Consider the following 20,597-nt stretch of genomic DNA (forward strand, 5'->3'; position numbering starts at 1 on the left):
TTACCTCACAACAATTACTCCTTTCTCTCCACTGAAGTTGTAATCTGAAACCAAATTCAATTGGACACTTGAGGAGGGAAGTGTCTTCCCCTCAATGATGGCAAAACAGGCAACCGAAGCCACAATATCGCAGAGAGGAGGTATCGAGGGTTGAAGTTTTATCCATGAAGCGGCGCAGAGAGAAAAGTCTTACGATGAAGATTGAGCCTGCGCTTGTTTCACACGCCAACGTGTTGGAATCGGGACCGCAGCTTGCGGTGCATTGGAGAGAGTGACAACTCAGATCCATATTGCCCCCCGCTCAGTTGGTGATGATCTCAACCTGACGGATGAAGTCTTCTTTCCCACCAGAGAATTGTAACATGTCTCACTGTCCACTTCGTTTGCTGTTTCCCCGCGTGAGTTTTGTCAATTGAATTCTCGTTGTACTGTACTTACCAAGCGGTCGAGTCAAGATGCGTTTTCAAGCTCAAGTCCTCGCTGTTGCGGCAGCTGTCCCTCCCGTTTCTGCGCAGCTCAATGATCTTGCGAAGGCGGCTGGGAAGCTGTATTTTGGGACCGCGACGGATAATATGGAGTTGAATGTCACAGAATAGGAAAAGAGCTTGTCGAACACCAGCGGGTTTGGCCGGTTGGTACCGTCTAACAGGATGAGGGTGCATCTTTTCAGCACCAATGCATTGGATTGGAGAATACACAAGAAGGAAAGAGCTGATGAATGAGGTAGTGGTTCGCAGTCGAGCCAGAGCAGGATGTCTTCAACTACACAATAGGCTCAGTAGTTGCGGAGCTCAAAGAAGAACGGGCAACTTCTCCGCTGCCATAATCTAGTCTGGCACTCCCAGCTGGCCCCATGGGGTATATATATCCCCCTCCCCACCGCCCCTCCGACTGTCAATCCCCTCAACCAGCTAATCTCTCTCATCTCAGTCGACAATACTACTTAGACGAAGGAAACTCTCACTACAGCTCTCATCAACCACGTCACTGACGAAGCAAAGTACTGGGCTCGCCAATGTTACGCCTGGGACGTGCTGAACGAAGCCCTGAACGACGACGGTACCTACCGTAACGATACCTTCCTTACCTTCCTCGGGCCCTACTACATAAAAATCGCCTTGAAAGTCGCAGCAGCAGCGGACTCCCACGCCAAGCTTTATTACAACGACTACGGCATCGAGCATGTGGGCAACAAGCCAAATGCCGCGAGAGCCAACATCATCAAGTTCCTACAAGATGATGGGATCAAGATTGACGGGGTTAGACTGCAGAGCCACTTTACGGTGGGCAGAAGTCCGAGTCTGGATGAGCAGATCGCGGATATGAGGGAGTTTGCTGATATGGGTTCGGACATGGCGGTTACAGAGCTGGATGTTAGGTTGTTGGAGCCGGAGAATAATACGAATTTAGCGAGCCAGAGTGAAGCGTATAAGAATACACTGGAGCATGTTTGCAGGTTGGTGCTTGTGTTGGTATCACTATTTGGGATTTCTATGACCCTGTGAGTCCAACTTCCACGTTCTTGGAGTTGAGGGAGGGGAGAGGGAGCGGAGAGGGAAGCTAATGAGATGGTCATAGAACTCCTGGACACCGGGTGTTTTTGCTGGATATGGAAGCGCTGGGCTTTGGTTTGCGAATTTTACGAAACATCCGGCTTACCAGGGGATTGTGGATGCATTTAAGAATGGGACAGTGACAATCACGAGTCCGGTGACTGTTGGGAATGGGACAGATGATTTGGGGGAGATGGTTCGGACAACCCGTATGATAATGGGGATGCCGACGAGGATGATGAGATGATGGAGACGATGGAGATGATGGAGATGATGGAGGTGATGGAGATGATGGAGCTGATGATAAGTAAGTTCTGTTCCCCATTGCTGGGCGTTTCATGATTTGCTCCCGAGACAATATCCCACTTGTTCTGGCACATTTACTCGACAACGCCCCAGTGCTCTTAGAACATTATTACTGAGCAACTGCTAAATCTGCTTTTACCTAGGGATGATGATTCACCACATCACCATGGCTGGGGCGGGGATGGGAGTAGGCATGGGTGGGGAAGGAATGGTGGATGGGCAAGCATGGAGGATGGTAAGTGTACCAGTATTAAAAGGAACAATGTGGTAATGGGGTGGTGATAGTTCTGGTATCAAATGGACCAATGAGTAGACAGAAAGTTCATTCATTCGAATTATTTTCTATCTAATGTATAATGAACCATGTATGCAGCTTGCCGCCCTTATGTAAAAGGGTGATCGTTCCATGATTGCCATCTACATTGAACGCCAGAACGCCTATGGTATCATCTCATCATTATTAACGCCATTTTTGTCCCATATGCAACATCTCCAAACGCCAGTTATGCATTGTCCAGAAGAACGAGGAATCTTGCTTTATGGTCCGTAGCTGTGAGGTGCCATGACTGTGCGGACATCCCAAACCAAGACCCGGGAGTCCCAGGAAGTAGATGCAACCCAGCCTTCGGCTCCAAACAAACACCAATCTACGCCAGTAGCGAACTCAGTGTGTGCCTCCATGGATCCGAGCTCACGGGGGCCGCGAATGCCAGGGTGAGAACCATACGAGCCAACTGCAGTGCCATCGGACCAAACTTTAACGGACATGTCGTAGCTACCGCTAATGAGGACATCACTAAGGTGCGGGGACCAGGCAAGCTTGCGAACAGCGTACTCATGGCCTCTCAAGAGAGCAACGGGTTGACGTGGATTGCGAATATCAAAGGTGCGGATGATCGAGTCAACTCCTCCAGTTGCCAGAATGGTATCACGGTATTTGTTCCAGTCGTGGGTAAGGCACTCGGACGGTTGGGTTAGAGGTGGGCGGTTCGTGGCGAAGGTTGAGCCAGGGACCGGAGCAGCCCCGTGAATCGGGATCAATTGAACCAAGTGGTTAGAAGCAGAAGCGGGGGTTCTAAGATCGAAGATGCGGATGTGGCTGTCTGAGGTGACAGAGGAGATGATAGACGGAGAGTGAGGGGAGAAGGCTGTCGAGTAGGTGCAAGAGTGAGTAGGCAGAGTGAGGATCGAGCTTGGACGTTGAGGAGACCACTGTCAAGTGCTGTTAGCAATGTCTTTGATCAAAGCGCGGGGGAAACACGGGTAGACGCGTACCAGCTTAATGCTACCATCCCAAGAGCTTGTGGCGAAGGTATCCTTTGTGATCAGGTTCCATGAAGTAGCATAAACCTCACGACTATGTTCATGCCAGTTTTGGACAGGGCCATTGCCAGCACCAGAAAGGTCGAACAGCTTGACTGAACCATCTCCACAGCCAACTGCAACTTGATTTTCATTCAACTCGGACCAAGCGGTATCGTAGATCGCGTCTTGGGTGTCGAATCTGCTCGATCTGTTAGCTCTTTCCCCGGATTTGCTACCCCGGATTGCTGCACTGTGGAATCCGGGAGGGAAGAGCGAAGAGCAAACTTACTGCTTGAGAAGGACGATGCCGTTGGCAGTGAGACCAAGGATATACAAGCGTCCATTACCGACCAAGCCAAAGTTGGCAGAGGTTGCGACCGCAAGACGATCATTGACGAAAGGCGAGTATTTAACGGCATAGCCATTATAACCCGCCGTGAGGAACTCCATCATGGCGCTGATGAAGGTTGCTTGTTGGATGTGGTTCTTGTTGTTTTCACAAGATCGGCTTTTGACAGCCGAGGTGGCAGAACTGCAAGTGCAAATCGTTTGTGGCAGGCGGTGTGGGGAGAGTTGTGCTAAGCTCGGTGTTGAAGGTTTTCCTATGCCGGAGCCAGGCTTTAGATTGTACACTTGTTTTTTTTTTTTGACAGACTTGTCATCATGGCTTTCAAAACTCAAGTGATTTGAACTCGGCCCTCTTGCTTGCAAGCCAAAGCCAGTACAGAGAGGAGCTCAAAGGGCATATGACCCTTGCTAACCTCTCTCGATTTGGCTCAGCTCTCTCTGCTGCCCCTGTGGTTCCCGATTCTCTCCTTCTCCTGTGCTGCGGATTGTATCTTGGAGACCTAGACGCCTTGGTTTGCTGCTACTTGAACTTTCAATCGCTCGACTATGATCCCCTTTCAAGCAACTTCTAGTTGACAATTACTATCTGCCAAGCTCTTCATTCTTGTGTAGCGTGGGGTGCTCATACTCCGCTCTCTGAAAGACCCCTCTTGCCCGAGCCATTGCTTGTACTAAAGTACATCCTCTCGCCATTGTGTTCCTTTGTTATCTCACTTTCTGTCCCTGTTCATATGGGAAAGCTGTGTCGCAATATTCTCCCACAGAGTCCCGTTCCTCTCCCGGCACGGTTGACCAATTTCCAAGGATGGAACTCGGGATTCCGGTCACCTTGTTGCAATACCAATCCATCATTTATAATCCAAGAATATATTCGGATTATTAGGCGGTATGAGACGCTCAAATAAAAGCACAAGGCTTTTTGCCAAGCTAATTGGTGTAAAATACAAACACATTTGATAACACCAGCATCCCTTTGATATTTCCATTCTAGCTCAAGTCGAACACTTTCATCATGCCAGAGTCTTCTTCAGAGGCCCAGCTCCAAAGCCGCTGCTAGGCAGACACCGTGTTCTAAGACTTTCAATTTCAGGCCGAGTTAGCCCTCTTCTCCCCGGGACGATGAACTTTGGAACATAGTGGTCTACTCACTAGGTCCCACCTCAACTTCCGCATTCTTCAGAAGTCGTTAGTATCATTGCTAAGCTTCAAATTCAGGAATCAATACATGGGAGAACTCAGCAAAGAGACCGCCTTCCAGACACTAGATCTCTACCACTCACAAGGCGGCAACTTCATCGACACAGCAAACAACTACCAAGACGACGAGATCGAAGAATGGCTGGGCGAGTGGCTCTCAACCCATAAAAACCTGACGCAAGTGCAGAATGCGCTCTCTGAGGAGCATATATTGGGTGCTCCGGAGAGCAATGTAGGGGTGAAACATGCCCAGGAGCTATGCCCCTAATCACGTAACACAGACACCCAGAAGGCACTGGGGGCCTCAGTGCCATGCAACAAAACCGCAACGGGATTGTCCTCGCCACAAGATTCTCTGGAAACCATATCCTGCCACACGCCAAAGAGGGTACCATCCTTTCAAGCTACGGCCGCAACATCAGTAAAGCGCTCCTCTTCACCGTGCACAACTCGCTCGCTAAACTACGAACCAACTATCTGGACATTCTCTACGTGCATTGGTAGGACTTCGTGACTTCACCCGCGGAGCTGATGACCTCGCTGAATCGGCTTGTGGTCACCGGGACCGTCTTGTATCTCGGCCAAAAAGATATGCCAGCTTGATTCGTAGTAGAGTGAAATGCATACACGCGGCAGTTCAACACGATGCCGTTTGTAATCTACCAGGGGCGCTGGAGCGTTGCGGACCGCGAGATGGAACGCGAGATATTGGCGCTGTGTGAAGCTGAGCAGATGGCAGTTGCCCCGTGGGAAGTTCTTGGTGGAGGCCGCTTCAAGACCGCAAAGCAGGTCGCCCAGCAGAAAGAAAATGATTCGAGGATGGAACATCATCCTGGCAGGGCGAAGACATTTGACCAGGTGGGAACGGTGATGTTGAGTAGTGCGGAGGAGAAGGGCACGGTGCCGACGAGTATTACGTTGCTTATATGATGAGGAAGCAGGCCAATACTTTCCCACTCATTGACCGGAGGAAGGTGGAGCATTTGAAGGCTAACATTGAGGCGTTGAGTGTTGTGTTGGATGAGGAGGATTTGAGGGATATTAGAAGGCGGGTGACTGGTCACTTGGGTTCACGTATGGCGTTCTTGCCTTTGGCGGAAATGGAAGGGAGTTGAGGATCTTGCTATTTTGACGCGTACGTTTGATTATGTGCCAGAGGCTATCCGGCCCAGAGTGGAGTAGGGGTGATGGGGATAAAAAGTTGAAAGTGGGAGACTCCTTCTCAGATTGAAGGAAGCCGCCGGAGAGCCTTGTATGCTAAGTACTGTACATAATACTCAAACATTGAATTGAGTTGAATGTTTCCTATCAGCTCTTCATGCATACCACCCGTAGTAAATTTTTAGAATGGTGAAAACCATATTTGCATACCGATTCAGGTGATTCTCGCGGGCAGGCAATACAGGAGGAAATCTTCAGAGTGTTCAAGCAGATGAAACACGAAATCAGAAACCTAGCAGCCGGGTAAGAACAGGTCGAAGATCCCTCAGTGCCAACCTTCGAGGTTTGTGATCGCATACAATGAGGAGTTAAAGCATCGTGACGGAGTGCGAAGCAGCTTGCCCCCCTCCCCCCTCCCCCCTCCCCCTTTTATGCAGCCTCGCTTGCGTGGAGTTCCGAGCCCTCGCTGCCATGAGGCGCTTGCTTCACTTACAAATACAATGCTGCTTGATAAAGACACACAAAACAGAGAAATGTTATAAAACAACAGAATAGGGGGCCAGATTTGGTGTTGAAGTTGAAGTAGTTCTGATTTAGAAAGTGTGAGAAGCTGTAGTCTGGGTGATCCTACTTAAGCCCAAGGTGCTCTAGTCGCAGCGCATTTCACTCGGATTTAAAAGTTCGAAAATAAGCAATTCAACCAGAATGGAATTGAGTTGGATATTCAATTGCCCCTCTTTTATTTTGATACTTTTCTTTTTATAAATTTTTGTATTACTCGGACTCTTTGAAGCATTCCAAATACGCTGGCAGGGACTACCTGGGGTTAGCTTAATATACCTGCGTAGCACTGGCAGTATCAGAGTTCCAAAGCTACACCCTTAAGGTGGAATGAAAGGTAATTAATTGAGTATCGAGCACATCTTTGCTTTAATAATACAAATCCACGCTTGTGATATGGTATGGCGGAATGTCTCGCTCAGGGTTTGCGTTCCTCGCATAGATGTCTCATTGTTCTCCTCTGCCCAGCCTACCTTCCCTCGAACTAAATCGTCGTGTAGACAGAACCGTGTCGAAAACTAGCCCCAACTTTCTGACTGCTTCGTTACTAATTTGGTAATGAAACACAATACGCCCTCCATCTAATTTGACGCCAAAATTTCTCCCAATTTCCGCAAAATCTTCATCGGAAATCCCAGCACTGGTCAGGTCGACCCACACCAAATTTGTTTCGGTCCTTCTCCGCAGCAACCCTCCCCTCTTAACCCACATTTCCGTAGCCTTTCTAGCAGTATCATGTGCATCTCTCAGCTTGCCTCCCAAATTCGTTCCCCAAACACCTGGTCCAAAAGTGTCATCAACCGCTGCCCTTGCCGCCGAGCTCAGCACTCCTGCCTGCCTCATACCACCTCCCATACCCTTCCTAATTCTCCTCGCTCTAGCCACAAAACCGCTATTTCCGACAACAATCGCACCCATGGGTGCCCCCAAGCCCTTCGAAAGATCCAGAGATACACTATCAGCACACTGTGCAAAATCTCTCAGGCTTCCTGCACCCGTAGCCACAGCCTCCCAGAGTCTAGCACCATCCATATGTACCTTCAATCCGTTCCTCCACGCCCAGTCGGATATCCTTTGGAGCTCAGGGAGGGGATGCACGAGGCCTGAAATCGTGTTCTCCAAGCTCATGACGGTAGTGGGGCATTTGTGAACATCGTTGCTCAACACTGCTTTTCTTTGGATATCCTCGAGCGTAAGGAATTCCCCGTTGCCAGGCATAACGCCTTGGATCATTGCACCGCATAGACTGGCAAGCCCGCCGGCTTCCCAGTGGATAATGTGAGACCGGGTGTCACAGAGCACTGCGTGTGGTGGCTGTGTGAGGTGGGTTCTGAGCGCCAGTTGGTTTGCCATTGTGCCTGATAAGACAAAGATGCCTGCTTCGTGGCCAGTAAGGTTCGCTATGTACTGCTCGAGGGAAGAGGTAGTGAGGTCTTCTTGGTAAACATCATCGCGGAGGGTGGTTTTGAGAATTGCACGAAGCATTGAGAGGGTGGGAGTAGTCACTACATCACCTAATAATTGAAAATAATTGGAATCAATATATGAAAATAGATGGTGGAACAAGATAGAAGGAATGTAAACATACTTCGAAAATCAAACTCTGCGGGTCCAGGTCTGTTCCAGGAAATAGAAGTTAAACGTAAGAGGGAGAAGACATCATCCAACTTGTCCTGGTCAGAGTCCACTTGCTTTCTCGTTAAGGGTGCCGTTGCAGCTTGGGTACTATGGAAACACAACAATGGAGATTGCAAAACTTTTCGCGAAAGTGGTTGAGCTCGACACTGGCGGAAGTAAGGCAGAATATTCCTCCTGAGAGGATGTGGACATGACGCCATGGTTTGGGGGACATCCCGTGTTGGAATAGGACAACCTGGTAAATTTTAGGTCACCAAGGGAGTATTTGTGGAAGAAGGTTGATAAATTAACAACACTTGATGGCTCCTTCCACCCTTCGTTCCTGGTATCACTTGCAGTAGTGAAAATAACTAATACTTGGTCAAAATGCTTTAACCAAGTGAACAGTTCTTCAACGAAGTCTAACAGAAAGCCTTGCCTCCTGGCTACATCAATACCCTTACAGTCTACTTTATTAAAGTAGCACCAACGCAATCCCCATCGAGTGGAACTCGCTTGAGTCACTTCATCCTTGGAAAATTCTCAGGAGGGCGGGGGTCGTACTCGTAAATTACAGCAAATCGGGAGTTGGAACCAGACTCCTAATCACACACGCCTTGCTTGACATAAATCGTAAAATCATCTCAGTCAGAAAATTTGACTGGCTGAGAATCACATGGCAAGCACAAGCTGAACAACGTTATATCGTGGTTGTGAACACCTTGACAAGAGATACCGGCGTGGCCCAGTACGCCTCTCATTCGCCTCGATTCCCAGATCAATCTATCGAAGCTTGCGTGAGATTCCTTGCCTCCGAAGCTACTGCAGAGGATCCAGGGATACGAAGTATGGTGGGGTCTGAGAAGCGGCGCAGCTTATCTTCCAAGTGCGAATGCGATCCACATGGTGTCTCGGTCTTAGGATCAAGGAGGAGGTAAGGTGAGCCTGGGAGCAGACGGCCGAGGCGAAGCACCCTCGGGCACTTACCCTCATATCTTGACTAAGAGACCATACGAAAAGAAGCCATTCCAAACGTTTCGTTCCCATGTCGTGAAGGAAAGGAGATGAAGCGACACGGCGAACGACGCCATTTATTGTGTTTATGGCTCGGGAGTTTGCCAGGAGATCAAAATAGGGGGCCATAACTCCGGGGGAATGCTGCTGGTTGGCGGCGCCCGCTTGATCCGAGCGCTTAACTCTTACCAATCCACGGTTCAGCCCCAATTTGCTTTGGTGAGAAATACGGGTAGAACATAGAATCACCATATGCAGTCAGCTTGCGTGCTGTCGTCATCCCTCGGTGTTCATCCAATTGGGTTATTCGTATCATAGCCTTCCCCTTTCGGCTTACAGCGGGGTTTGAGGCGAAGCGCTTGTTTCCAAACCTCACTCAGCCTTACCCGTTCGTACTCTCCACAAGTTACCACTGGTGGTTCGTGAAAGCGATCTGGCCATACCAGCGACTTGGCCAAGTATTTTACATAGTAAATTTGTATGGGAGGTACTTCTGGCTGACTGGTCCGTGCATGAAGTTTGGCGAGGAACATCAATTTGGTGGTGGCCAAGTCGCTAGTACCACCAGTGGTAACTTGTGGAAAGTACGAACGGGTAGGATCTTGAATTTTTTTCCTGTCCACGTTAACCCCGGCCGGTATCACCAACGCAAACTCGTCGATCCTCCGAGAGAGCATACGGAGCGGCGTGAGAATTGGATTACGAGCCCCGAAGATGCATGCTCAGAGACGCAACGTCGCCGTTTTGGACAGGATCGAAGCCCCATGAGGCGACCTTAGTAATGCTCTCTCCGTACCATAGTAAGATCTTGATTCATCGTATTATCAACCCTTCAAGCTGATGAGGGCCACTTCCCCCTGATGTATGTAGCCCAAGGCTCTTTGGGGGCCGCATCCCGTTCTCGTAGTTCTGCGGTTTTACCAATCTTCCCATATTTGACTGTCTGGTCTGCTCTTCTCACAATGAATGGGTTGATTACCTTTTGAATTATTCTTGCTCTTTCTTCTTCACACCTTTCCGCAATGGGCGTCACAGAGGAATGTACCGACACGGACTGCAAAGTTCTACCGGATTTTGAGAAGGAAGGGCTTGACGAAAGTTTTCGGAAATCCACTCGAGATTCATTGTCAAATAACGAGAAACTGTCCGCGGATTTGAAAAGCTCAATCCTTCAAACTTCCACAGAAATCGAGCAGCAAGCAAATCCAGAAGTAGCCAAAGTTTTGGAAGAACTCGGATTGAGGTTGGTAGAGGACGGTTATGTAAAATGGAGACCAGATGCATCAGCACATCCAAGGAATTGGACTTCTTCCAGGAAGGCGTTTGATACTGGGCTGGTACTCCTTTTAGATCTCTTTACGTGGGTAACTCAATCTCGACCACTGTGGCTCAATGCTAAATTTCCTCAGGACCGCCGTTAGCACCGCCGGAGTACGTTCCCTAGATATCTTTGTAATAGCATATTAATAATATCTCCAGCCTCCGGTTGCAGAAATAGCAAAATTCGAGTATGGTATAAGTCGGGTAGTTGCATTGGTTGCTTTCGGAAGCATGTGAGATCTCTCTTTCCCAACTTCCCTCCCATCTGACCTTTGAAGGTACCAATTCGGCCAAGCATTCGGCGGCGTCATCTTCCCACCCTACTCCGAAGCATTCGGGCGCAAATCAGTATACATATCCGCATCTCTGGTATATTGTATATCATGTATCATCGTGGGAGTTACCCCATCTGTTGCTGGCGCCTTGGTGGGACGATTCTTGTCTGGATTTACGTCTGCTGTACCGTCGGTCATAGTCTCGGGCAGCATTGAGGATCTGTTTAATATGAGAGAGCGTGTTTGGCTCATCTACATATGGGCCTGTGCCACCACGGGAGGTCTTCTGGTAGGACCCATATACGGTTCATATATAGCTGCGATTATTGGGTGGTAAGCAACGTAAAATCCTGGTACGAATACAAGCTTACTTTGTGTGAATATAGGAGGTGGGTCTTCCACATAGCCGCCATCGTAATGGCTATCTTCACCACCCTCCTTCTCTTCATCAAAGAGAGCAGAGCAAGCCGGCTCCTCGCAAGACGTCTCGAAATCCTCCACAAACGAACAGGGCTTACCCACCTCCGCATCAACAACCCAGACCACACCCCGAGCCTCCGCACCTTCGCCAAAGTGGCTCTCCGACGACCAGTGCAGCTATTCTTCACCGATCCCATCGTCTTCGTCGTCTCAATAATGAGTGCCGTGGGCTGGGCCTTGATCTACCTCTTCACGCAAGCTCTCCCCGTCATCTATCACGGCTTCGGACTTTCGCGGCAGCAATCTTCCCTCTTGTTCCTCGCTATCCTTGTGGGAATATTTTTCGGAATCCTGCCCCGCATTTACGATCAAGGCGTTCTCAAGAAGCGGTTTGCAAATGACTCGCCTCTGCACCCCGAAGACAAATTAATCGGCTTCGCATTCGCAGCTCCTAGTCTTGCATTCGGGTTGTGGTGGCTCGTCTTGACTGTCCCGCCTGCTTCAAATCTGCCTTGGTATGCGACGATTGTAGGTTTGATCCCTATCGGTTTTGCTACCAACGAGTTTGCTTGCACACTCTCCGGGTACCTTGCAGATACATACACCATCTACGCGTCATCTGCATTTGCAGCGATGTCTTTCCTGCGAGCTGTGCTAGGCGGTCTGTTCCCCTTGATCGGGGAACCGATGTATACGAAAGTGGGATCGAACTGGGCGACTGTGATCCTGGCTTGTATGGCAACTGTCTTCTGTGCCACGCCTGTACTGTTTCTGAAGTTTGGGAGGAGGATCAGACAGAGGAGTAAGTTTGCGAAGTATAGTTTGAGAGTGAACAAGGAGACGCAGATTCAAGACGATAATGTGGAATAACGGAACATATAACGCAATAAATGTAGCTGATCAAATAAATACTTTCAGTAGCGTGATTGAGATTGGCAGTCTTCGAAGCAAAGACACGAACGTACCCTCCCGGCTCCCGTATTGAAGGTCTCGACTTGAGTCTCAAAATTCGAAAGTCGAGGTTCGTTGAGCGAGATATCCGTTTCTGTGAGGAGAACGCTTTCTTGGATTATGGCTGCTTGAGAGTGAAAGTGCCCGACTCTGTCTGCAAAGAGAGCAGGGTGGGGGGGCGTGCAAGAGAAGCATCGCCCGATATCAAAGAATAGTAGCTCAATCCCATTGTGCACGTTTTTTGTAATTCCAGTTGCCTTCGGCTTGTCTTCAATGTATGTCTATAATGAATCCTCGATTCTCCCCAACAAGTGGATGCCCGACATGTCCCAGTACTCTTCTACAAAACATTCTCCAACCAACTCGCAGTACTGGACTTGTTGCTCTAGACCTTCATAGAACTCTGGGACGAAATGTCATGCCGCCCTCTGAACAAGATCAGTAGCCTCATCCGCATTGACATAGTTAACTGGTCGAAAAACGAAGTGCATTGGATCAGCACCTTCCACGAAAGGGGCAATAGACCCTCTTTCCGGGCAGCAACTGGAACTAGAGGTAAGAATTCATGGTCGTCTCTCGAGATGAAAGCGGGGTTTTTACCCTAGGTTGTCAACTTCGTCTCGTGCTCCCAGCCTGGGGATTTGTTCATTGGGAAACATAGAGTAGGTGTTAATGTGGTCAAACTGGGCACCTACGACGGTAGATCCTGCAACCGCGGTTGGAAGTTGAAGTCCTACACAAGATCTAGCAGCGTGACGAAACCATGCCTTTCCGCCATGTGTGTTGCAAAATCGGTAAAGACTTGTGCAAAAGTTTTAGAATAGTCAACCACAAATACATCCCCATCAGCGGCAAATCCAATATAGGCAAATACCATATCTCGTGGATCAGACACACCGAGGGTCCTCCTTGCTTGCACAAGCTGAAGCAGGGCAGTTTTCTCAGGGTATATGTGTTGCTTCGACCAAGCTCGCTGCATCTGGGAAGCGTTTCCCCGGAAACGTTCAGGAACGAGCTAAACCCCCTTTCCAAAACCGCAGCCCACTTCGCCCTAGCTCTGCCCAACTGCACCCAAGGATTCGGAGCAAACACCAATTCCTGGAATACCCATACTGTTGCGAACCACTCTTTCTGACAAATGGAAAATAATGTGTCTACGCCAGCAGGCTTGCGACCGTCTCGGATCTCAAGTAAACACTGGGATTCCTTGCCGTTCGGATTTCCAAGTTCAAGATAAAAAATCGTATTTGATGCTTCTGCATAAATTCGACCCGTGAGCCGAATTTGAATGCCTTTCTCTTTGTCATCGTCTTGATTGATGCAAATGCCGTCGGCCCATAATATAAACGATCTCGTCTCACCACGCAAATCGCGAAGTGCTGAGAATAGACTTGCAGTAATCTTGAGAGGCTTGTCATTGACCCAAATAGTCTCTACCTTTTCCGCAGAGCTCCACACGTAAGAGAGGGCAGTGTAGTGAGTGAAGACGTCTCAAAGATCGCCCGACGCAAGCCTGGGGTTGAATCAGGATGCAGTGAATATCGGCGGTGTGATCCATACAATGCTTTTAGATCGATCAAGCGGATGCCGTCGGGCTTTGTGAGCGGTTTATACTCGAACTCTTGACAACATAATGGTGGTTTATATCCAAGCTCACTGTAAGTGGTGAGTGTGCTGAATGGTGGTTGATCTCAAAGATTGTCGCAACTTCCAGAGTTATGCACAAAAAGTTAGCGCCTTACCCAAGTATCGGCTGGCGAATAGGGGTTCGCCATGAACAGCCTTGCGGAGGCCAGGATCGAAGAAAGCCTCGGGAAATCGTATAGACGCCCGTGAAGACTCCTATCAAGGCTCTCTCGAAATTGTCTCGTCAACTTTACCCTTCTGTTTCCCAAAAATAGGTTCTCCATCATCATCAAACTTCGCCCACTCGAAAAACGTGCATCCCTCTTTCCCAGGAACATTTCCGGCATGACACATCCAGAAGTACTTTCCCCAGTTCTCCTTCTTCCTCTGTACAACTCTCAATACAGCCGGAACATCGCATTTACATCTAGGTGTGATACGCGGATGCAGATTAGCCTTGTAGTCTCGATAAGTAATATTGATTCTCTTGTTTGCTGAGATTGGGTGCGGATCAATGGCTTGTGCTGGCGCTATGCTATGTTTCCACTCCTCTTGCATCTCGGCATGCATCACCAGTAACGAGTTATGTGGGAGGTGGATGGCGATTTGCCCTTGAGCATCAGAGTCTTCTTTAGATTTATCTTTCTTGTCTTCTTCTTGGGGAACTATGCGTCGGACTCGGAATTCTCTAGCGACGCCCAGAGATATGGAACCGATGATGGCTCGAGGACCAAGATAGGTGAGCTGATCGCTATGGTATCCCACACTCTCGGCTGCGCCGTCGTAGCAGTTTACATTGGCGGCGTTGGGTTTCCACGAGTGCGGAGACTGATGTTTGAGCTTTTGGCCGTTGGGGTAGTGGTCTTTGACACGCTTTGTGATCTCGGAGTTGACTGCTTCTTGAACGATGGGAGAGACTCTCCGCATTTGAGGAGTGAGTTGTCGAACATCCTGGAAATGTCAGAACATGAAACAAGAAGGCTAGAGATTGTAGCTCAGAACTTCATTGGAGGGAAACCGACTTAAAAGGGAGCCATAGAGGGACCTACTGTAAGAAGTGCTCCATTGTAGAGGTAGTCCGATTTCTGCCTCTGCATCTCTTCGTACGACTCCACATAAAAGCATGCAGTATGAGGGCTTTGAACCACATTGTCGAATAGCTTGAAAGTTGCTCTCTCAAAGGTGGGAGCCTCTTTGAGCAGCTCTACGAGTAACGCATTCGCCACTTCCGGTGGGAGGAAATTGTGGATGATCGTGCACGGGGTATGAGCAGCGACATCAGCAGGGTCGTACAGATGCAACGTTTTCCCCTTCTTGGAAAGAAGCTTCGCTCGCTTTGCTGGACCATCCAAAGAGTCCATTTGGGCAACGAAGGGTGAGAGAGAACTTTGATACCCCGTTGCAGCTGAGGGTTTTCTCGGTGGCGAGTCGGAAGGCTTCAATGACGTCGAGGCGGCCTCTACTGAGCCGTTATGAGCTAAAAGAATATCGAGAAGAACATGTTGCTCGATGTACGGGTGCAAGGAGGAAAGCAAGGCCAGTTTGAAGTCTGTAGACTCATCGTCGGGCGAGCTCAAGGCACTGATATCCTCGATCGTGGTTGCCGGTTCGGTCGAAGATAGCTTCCTCTTTTTCCGGGAGACAAAGGCGTCCATATTGAACTTCAGTCGGGCTCTGCTCTCAAACCTCTCCGCTGCTGAGAAATGAGATATCGACAACACATATTTCGCGTCAAAAACGACAAAAAGAAGGACTGTGATGGAAGTAGCAAGTCGGAGGGCGTCTTTCAGACTCCGGCACTAGCCCAAGTTGCTAACCTGGAAAAGGAAACGCTAGCGACCTCCCTAACCTAGCTTCATCACAACTCTTAAGGGAAGGCGGCAAGCATTATTTTGGAGTACAGAGAAATACAAGCAAGTGTAGGTTAGATATTAAAGTGCAGTAAAGGGAGAGAGCATAGTATCACCATTTTCCTCCCAGAGAATTTTATCACGTGATCATGACTCGCCACCATGGCTTGACTCAAGAGGAGAGGCTTGGGTTTCTGGTAAGATCGGTCAAATAGGAGCTTGATTAACGCTCAGAGAATTCAACATTTATACTGCTCTTAAGAGCTAGAAGGAAATCAAACACATGAGTCAGAAGCCGGCCTCCATCCTATTATAGCATCACCTACCCATCTGTCCAAGCTCCCAGACTACCTTTGTCATATTACTCAAGCATTCATGTCTTGATATTCGTGCATATGGTTAGAGTCTTCTAATCACAATTTAAAGGAAAAGTTGAGGAGGGAGGAAGTAATGTGAAAGGCTTTCAAAAAGGGCCGCTCCCCTATGTCAGAAAATCTAACCTCCTCACACTGGAGCGTCCAAACCCCTCCCCAGATCCCCTGCTCCAACTAAACCTCATACTTCACGCCAAAGTCTTTGTAATTCAGCTTCTTGACCTCAATCTTATCCCATTCGACCCCTTCAAAACACCTTAAATTAATCGGCATGATGCCTTCCCACTTCTTCTGATCCTTTTGCGGACCGCTATATTTCGCATAGTGTTCAGGCGAGATAGAAAGCTTGCGAATGTAGACGCTAACGCCGCAGATGGGGCAGAACTCGTGGGATTGCATAGCGCGGCCGAAGGTATAGGGGGTTGTGGGGGCAGAGGAGGTTTGGATGGAGACTTGGGTGGCGAGAGGGTAGGTTAAGACTGTGCCGTTCTGGAAACGGATTGAACAATTAGAAAGGGCAGAATTTGGGGGAATGGAGGGGCGACGTACGCGAGAGCAAATGCTGCAGTTACATTCTTGGATGTGCTCGTGGCCTTCATTGAGCGGACCTTTGGTCTTGAATGCCATTGTCACATTGCCGCAGTGGCAGGAGCCAGTGTAGATTTCCGCATTTTCGATGTCGGCGGTGGGTTCAGGACCTTTGAAGGGATGTGGGGCGTATGCAGGTTCGAGGGCTTTGCCGTCGTAGGTATTGGTTTTGAAGGACCAGATGTCGTCGAGGTCACGGAGGGTTCTTGCCTGTTGTTGTTAGTTGAAGGGTGAGGGAAACGGAAGGGAGAGCGACGTTGATTCCAATATCCATGCCGGTTTGAACCCCCTTGCGCTTTCCCATGACCCCTGTAGCACAAATAGGGCAGAACTTCAACTGATCAGCTCACCATCTAGATGTAAACTTGGGGTGGAAAGAAAATACTTTGTGTTCCATCTTCTTGGGTCCAAATTCATAGTCCTTCAATGTTCCTTCACCCTTCTCAATGGTGAAGCAGCCGGCGCCTGGGAACACCCACTGGTAGCCCTTCCGGGAACAGATGCTGCAGTTGCAGTCCATGAGAGAGGTTATTTCTGGGACCTTGATGTTGAATTTGAAAGCTCCGCAGTGGCAATTGCCGTAGTAGGTCTTTAGCTCGGGCATTAATTCTGCCATTGTGGAAGGTGATCGGGGATTGATGTTTGCTCCGCTTGAGTTGAGATGTTGATGGTCGTTGGAAAACGAGAGAGTTTGATTCAGAATAACGTGTTTTAGGGAAAAGAGCTCTCTTTGCCAAACTGCTTGGATTTCGTCAATTCAATGTAGGCTTCAGCTGGATGCGCAAGCGTGCATTCTTACACATCCATCACCTTCTTATAGACTCACGGGTCTTCGGACTGAAGTTGACCCGTCACTCGCTGTAGTCTCACAAAGTGGGGTAAAGGCCAGGATGTGCAGAAAATCGCCAATGAAGGAGCGCGGTTTCCTCGGGTTGACGCGCTGTGATGGAGCGGTGACAGAGGAAAAGCAACGTGCCGTTCAGCTGAAGCCACTGGGCGTCAACCGAGTTCTATGAGTCACATAAAACGAGGTGGCTTGGGAGGAAAAGCATGGTGCACACACTGGTGGTGCACGCAGGTGGTTGGGATGACAGACACGCGCCACCGCAGGAGGGTCCGAGCAAAATCGCGCGGTCACGTGTTCTCGCAAGGGCTGCCCATGCTCTACTTCTTGGCCTCTCCACGCTTCCCTTCTTCTGCTCGGTCCGTGAGATATCTTATGATCTCCAGCCTCCTCCACCTGAGAAGTCTTCGAAGTCGGTTGACCAACTCAGATGCTGATTGTGTGATCCGTCTAATTTAGGGACCAGTCTCACATATCTGAACGCAAGGGTACAACATTATACTTCTTCTGAAGGAGAGAAGACGAGAACATGGTTTTCTGCTCCTCTCTTCTCTCCAAGTCTTGTTGATTGTTTGACGTCCAACTTTTTTCTTCTTCTATTATCATCTCACTTGGCACGGCGAAGTTTGGCAGCCCAACTACAAACACCCCACCTTCCGTATCAGGATGCGGGGTCATCCGCGCTTCTCACTTCAAGCAATTTCAAGTCCTCACCTTGCTTCCAATGGTACCTGAGACTTTACGAAATAGCTCTCTTATGTAGGGGGATTCACCAGGATTTCGGAGTGGGGAACCGTACGAGATTTGCTGCATGAAAACCCAAAATCCGCCGGCGGCCTGAGTCACCGAGCAACATCTGCAGATCAGTGTTTCCCAGTCTTGAGTATATAGAGAGAGAATGTTCAGCCAACGTTTTTATAACAGTTCCCCTTCAATACAACGTCACAATCAGACAATATGGCACGAATGACTATCAGAGACCTGGGATACTCTCCTGGCCAACTCCCAACTGGGCCAAAGAACTCCATTCTCGATGTTAAAGGCAAGCACAAGATTCCTCTTACTGTGTCCCCCTTGCTCAAACGCCAATAGGGGTCCGAGTCGGTCAAGTAACAGTGGGAAATGATGGAGACGACGTTCACAACGGCGTGACAGTCATCCTCCCCCGCAGTCCCGATGAGATCCACATCCCCTGCTACGCAGGAATGCACACTCTCAATGGCAACGGAGAAGTCAGTGGCTCATACCAGATCAAAGACTGGGGATTTACCAATACCGTTTGTTTCTCTCCTCAGCCTCCCATGTGCATAAATTCATAACGGACAGCCTCTCGCTCTAACGAATTCCGTGAGCTTTGGAATCGTGTTTCAATCAATATGGGAATGGACGCTAAAGCAAGCACGCGATAATGGCTCTTCTCTTGAGACGATCAGCCATAACTACGGCACGCCCGTTGTGGGCGAGACTGCAGACTGGTTCCTGAATGATGTGTATAATTCCGCCCTTAAAGCTGAGAGTGTTCATCAAGCATTCGCCAATGCCATGACTCAGGAAGAGATTCTCGAGGGGCAACACGGCGGGGGTGCCGGAATGACATGCCACATGTTTCCAGGAGGCACTGGGACCAGTTCAAGAGTTGTGAAAGGAAGCGGTGATATGATCTACACAGTCGGTGTGATCGTCCAGTCAAATTACGGACATACATATGACATGCAAGTCGGTGGCGTTCCCATGGGCAAACTCATTTTGAAGGAGAAGGGCACACCTTGGCGGAAGGAGAAGGTGGCTGGCAAAGCAGATGATGGAAGTATCGTCATCTACCTTATGTACTTCCCTCACATTTCCCCAAAATCTCCTCCGGCTGATGATTTATTGACTTGTAGCACTGATGCCCCCATGCTCCCCCATCAACTAATCCGCCTAGCACGCCACTGCGCCGTCGGCCTCGCGCAAGTCGGTGGCCACGGCGTGGGCAGCAATCACTCAGGCGACATCATTCTCGCTTTATCCACCGCCAACAAACCAGAAGAGCGAGTCATGACTCCAGGTGTCAACGGCATCGGTCCCATCGAAGTCAACGAGATTGAGATCATTAGGAACGAGAGTATTAATACAATGTTCAAGGCGGCGAGCGAGGTGACTGAGGAGGCGATCTTGAATTCTATGATTGCGGGGAGGGAGGGAAGGACGGGGTTTGATGGGGCGACGTTGGATGGCTTTCCGGTTGAATTTGTGAAGGAGATGTTGGCGAAGTATCGTGTTGATGTTTGATTTATTTCCTCTTCGTTGTTTTTATTGAGAGCTTTCATTTTCGACGTGTTCAGCAGCTGCTCCTATCACGTTCATTGTTTGAGACTATCTATAGTAGTTTGTTTTAGGCTCAAAGTAGCGAGCTTAGTTTCTCCAAATGCATTCCAAACCACTTTTCAAAGTAGCTCATAGTTATCATCATATTAAGTGCCCAACCTAGATTACCGGTAGGAGTCGCTGGGGCAGTAATCTGAGGCCCCGTAACGACGACCGTCTCCATCTTTGAATTCAAATAAGTATCCAATTCAGTATAACTGTGCCCATCCGAATATATGAACACGTAGCTGAAGCTAACACTTGAAAGCAAAAACCCCAGTTACCGTCGCCGGATAGATAGTAATGAGAGGCTCGAGAGTGGTGACGGTCGCGTAACTCACGAACCAGGCGTCGCTGACGTTGAGCCAGTAGATATATCCGAATGACCTGATTTTAGTGATTGTGATGCGCAATGCCGGAAGGAGGAGGGAGGAGGTGGTCGTAGGATTAAGGTTGTCATGAAGACGGGAGTTGGCCTTGGGCAGGGGGGTACCATTTGGACCAGAGAGCCCCGTTCTACATTGTAGGAAGGTGGTGCTGTTGATTTGAAGAAGGCAAATGAGGAGAACCATGAGTTAGAGAATATTTGGTCTCGTCTTGGTTTATTGAAGAGAGAGAAGCTAGAGTTGTCGTTTTCTATTGTGATGTTTGGATAGAAAGCAGGGAATCTCGTTTCCCTACTTCCGTTATGCCAAAGACGTCAGGTGGGAAGCATAACAGTAGGAAAGCTCTTCGACTCTTAAATCTGTTTAATTCTTTACTCCTTTAGATAGATTACTTCACAGCTCGATTTTAGCCAAGTTGTGAATGGGGTTAATGTCTAGCTTTACCCGGCACACGTCACTTGCTGCTATCAGGACTCTTGCAAAAAATTAGCCCTTGCATAATACTTAAGAGCTATATAATTTCATAGGTCAGGAATATGTCTTTCTTTAATTCTA

The 20,597-nt window shown here is 48.9% G+C and overlaps 10 protein-coding genes across 10 annotated transcripts; 5 read left to right on the forward strand and 5 right to left on the reverse strand.

The window, feature by feature from the left end:
- Positions 1-455: 455 nt before the first annotated feature.
- Positions 456-2,176, forward strand: K444DRAFT_657497 (glycoside hydrolase family 10 protein; the record flags this gene model as incomplete). The annotated part of the gene is made up of 5 exons (XM_024886162.1): positions 456-584; positions 783-858; positions 970-1,448; positions 1,579-1,860; positions 2,003-2,176. The coding sequence occupies 4 exons, from the start codon at positions 456-458 to the stop codon at positions 1,798-1,800; spliced, it is 906 nt and encodes a 301-aa protein (XP_024727491.1). The 3' UTR covers positions 1,801-1,860; positions 2,003-2,176.
- On the forward strand, positions 1,471-2,177 carry K444DRAFT_621957 (uncharacterized protein). Its single transcript, XM_024882008.1, has 2 exons — positions 1,471-1,860; positions 2,003-2,177. The coding sequence occupies exons 1-2, from the start codon at positions 1,809-1,811 to the stop codon at positions 2,128-2,130; spliced, it is 180 nt and encodes a 59-aa protein (XP_024727492.1). The 5' UTR covers positions 1,471-1,808; the 3' UTR covers positions 2,131-2,177.
- A 13-nt stretch (positions 2,178-2,190) lies between these two features.
- K444DRAFT_576200 (WD40 repeat-like protein) lies at positions 2,191-3,635 on the reverse strand. The gene is made up of 3 exons (XM_024877510.1): positions 3,454-3,635; positions 3,135-3,363; positions 2,191-3,071 (listed from the first exon to the last, which is right to left on the reverse strand). Exons 1-3 carry the CDS (start codon positions 3,615-3,617, stop codon positions 2,397-2,399), a joined length of 1,068 nt encoding a protein of 355 aa, XP_024727493.1. The 5' UTR covers positions 3,618-3,635; the 3' UTR covers positions 2,191-2,396.
- Positions 3,636-3,768: 133 nt separating this feature from the next.
- K444DRAFT_657499 (Aldo/keto reductase) lies at positions 3,769-5,977 on the forward strand (the record flags this gene model as incomplete). The annotated part of the gene is made up of 6 exons (XM_024886163.1): positions 3,769-3,791; positions 4,532-4,648; positions 4,716-4,859; positions 5,018-5,201; positions 5,346-5,609; positions 5,651-5,977. 6 exons carry the CDS (start codon positions 3,769-3,771, stop codon positions 5,822-5,824), a joined length of 906 nt encoding a protein of 301 aa, XP_024727494.1. The 3' UTR covers positions 5,825-5,977.
- A 793-nt stretch (positions 5,978-6,770) lies between these two features.
- Positions 6,771-8,277, reverse strand: K444DRAFT_657502 (threonine aldolase). The gene is made up of 2 exons (XM_024886164.1): positions 8,020-8,277; positions 6,771-7,945 (listed from the first exon to the last, which is right to left on the reverse strand). The coding sequence occupies exons 1-2, from the start codon at positions 8,267-8,269 to the stop codon at positions 6,879-6,881; spliced, it is 1,317 nt and encodes a 438-aa protein (XP_024727495.1). The 5' UTR covers positions 8,270-8,277; the 3' UTR covers positions 6,771-6,878.
- A 1,807-nt stretch (positions 8,278-10,084) lies between these two features.
- Positions 10,085-11,947, forward strand: K444DRAFT_547837 (MFS multidrug transporter; the record flags this gene model as incomplete). Its single annotated transcript, XM_024876333.1, has 5 exons — positions 10,085-10,422; positions 10,472-10,493; positions 10,542-10,615; positions 10,661-10,990; positions 11,044-11,947. The coding sequence occupies 5 exons, from the start codon at positions 10,085-10,087 to the stop codon at positions 11,945-11,947; spliced, it is 1,668 nt and encodes a 555-aa protein (XP_024727496.1).
- A 1,311-nt stretch (positions 11,948-13,258) lies between these two features.
- K444DRAFT_489515 (uncharacterized protein) lies at positions 13,259-13,504 on the reverse strand (the record flags this gene model as incomplete). The annotated part of the gene is made up of 1 exon (XM_024873187.1): positions 13,259-13,504. A coding segment is annotated over one exon (246 nt), but the record flags the coding sequence as incomplete, so codon positions are not given.
- A 369-nt stretch (positions 13,505-13,873) lies between these two features.
- On the reverse strand, positions 13,874-15,309 carry K444DRAFT_546987 (uncharacterized protein; the record flags this gene model as incomplete). Its single annotated transcript, XM_024876269.1, has 2 exons — positions 13,874-14,605; positions 14,704-15,309. The coding sequence occupies 2 exons, from the start codon at positions 15,307-15,309 to the stop codon at positions 13,874-13,876; spliced, it is 1,338 nt and encodes a 445-aa protein (XP_024727498.1).
- A 364-nt stretch (positions 15,310-15,673) lies between these two features.
- K444DRAFT_603969 (uncharacterized protein) lies at positions 15,674-17,433 on the reverse strand. Its single transcript, XM_024878790.1, has 4 exons — positions 16,852-17,433; positions 16,723-16,797; positions 16,428-16,676; positions 15,674-16,367 (listed from the first exon to the last, which is right to left on the reverse strand). Exons 1-4 carry the CDS (start codon positions 17,080-17,082, stop codon positions 16,053-16,055), a joined length of 870 nt encoding a protein of 289 aa, XP_024727499.1. The 5' UTR covers positions 17,083-17,433; the 3' UTR covers positions 15,674-16,052.
- Positions 17,434-18,122: 689 nt separating this feature from the next.
- K444DRAFT_621966 (DmpA/ArgJ-like protein) lies at positions 18,123-19,732 on the forward strand. The gene is made up of 4 exons (XM_024882009.1): positions 18,123-18,172; positions 18,233-18,352; positions 18,403-18,587; positions 18,637-19,732. The coding sequence occupies exons 2-4, from the start codon at positions 18,268-18,270 to the stop codon at positions 19,579-19,581; spliced, it is 1,215 nt and encodes a 404-aa protein (XP_024727500.1). The 5' UTR covers positions 18,123-18,172; positions 18,233-18,267; the 3' UTR covers positions 19,582-19,732.
- Positions 19,733-20,597: the final 865 nt, after the last annotated feature.

The sequence above is a fragment of the Hyaloscypha bicolor genome (assembly GCF_002865645.1).
Source record: "Hyaloscypha bicolor E unplaced genomic scaffold K444scaffold_183, whole genome shotgun sequence".
Classification (NCBI taxonomy): domain Eukaryota; kingdom Fungi; phylum Ascomycota; class Leotiomycetes; order Helotiales; family Hyaloscyphaceae; genus Hyaloscypha; species Hyaloscypha bicolor.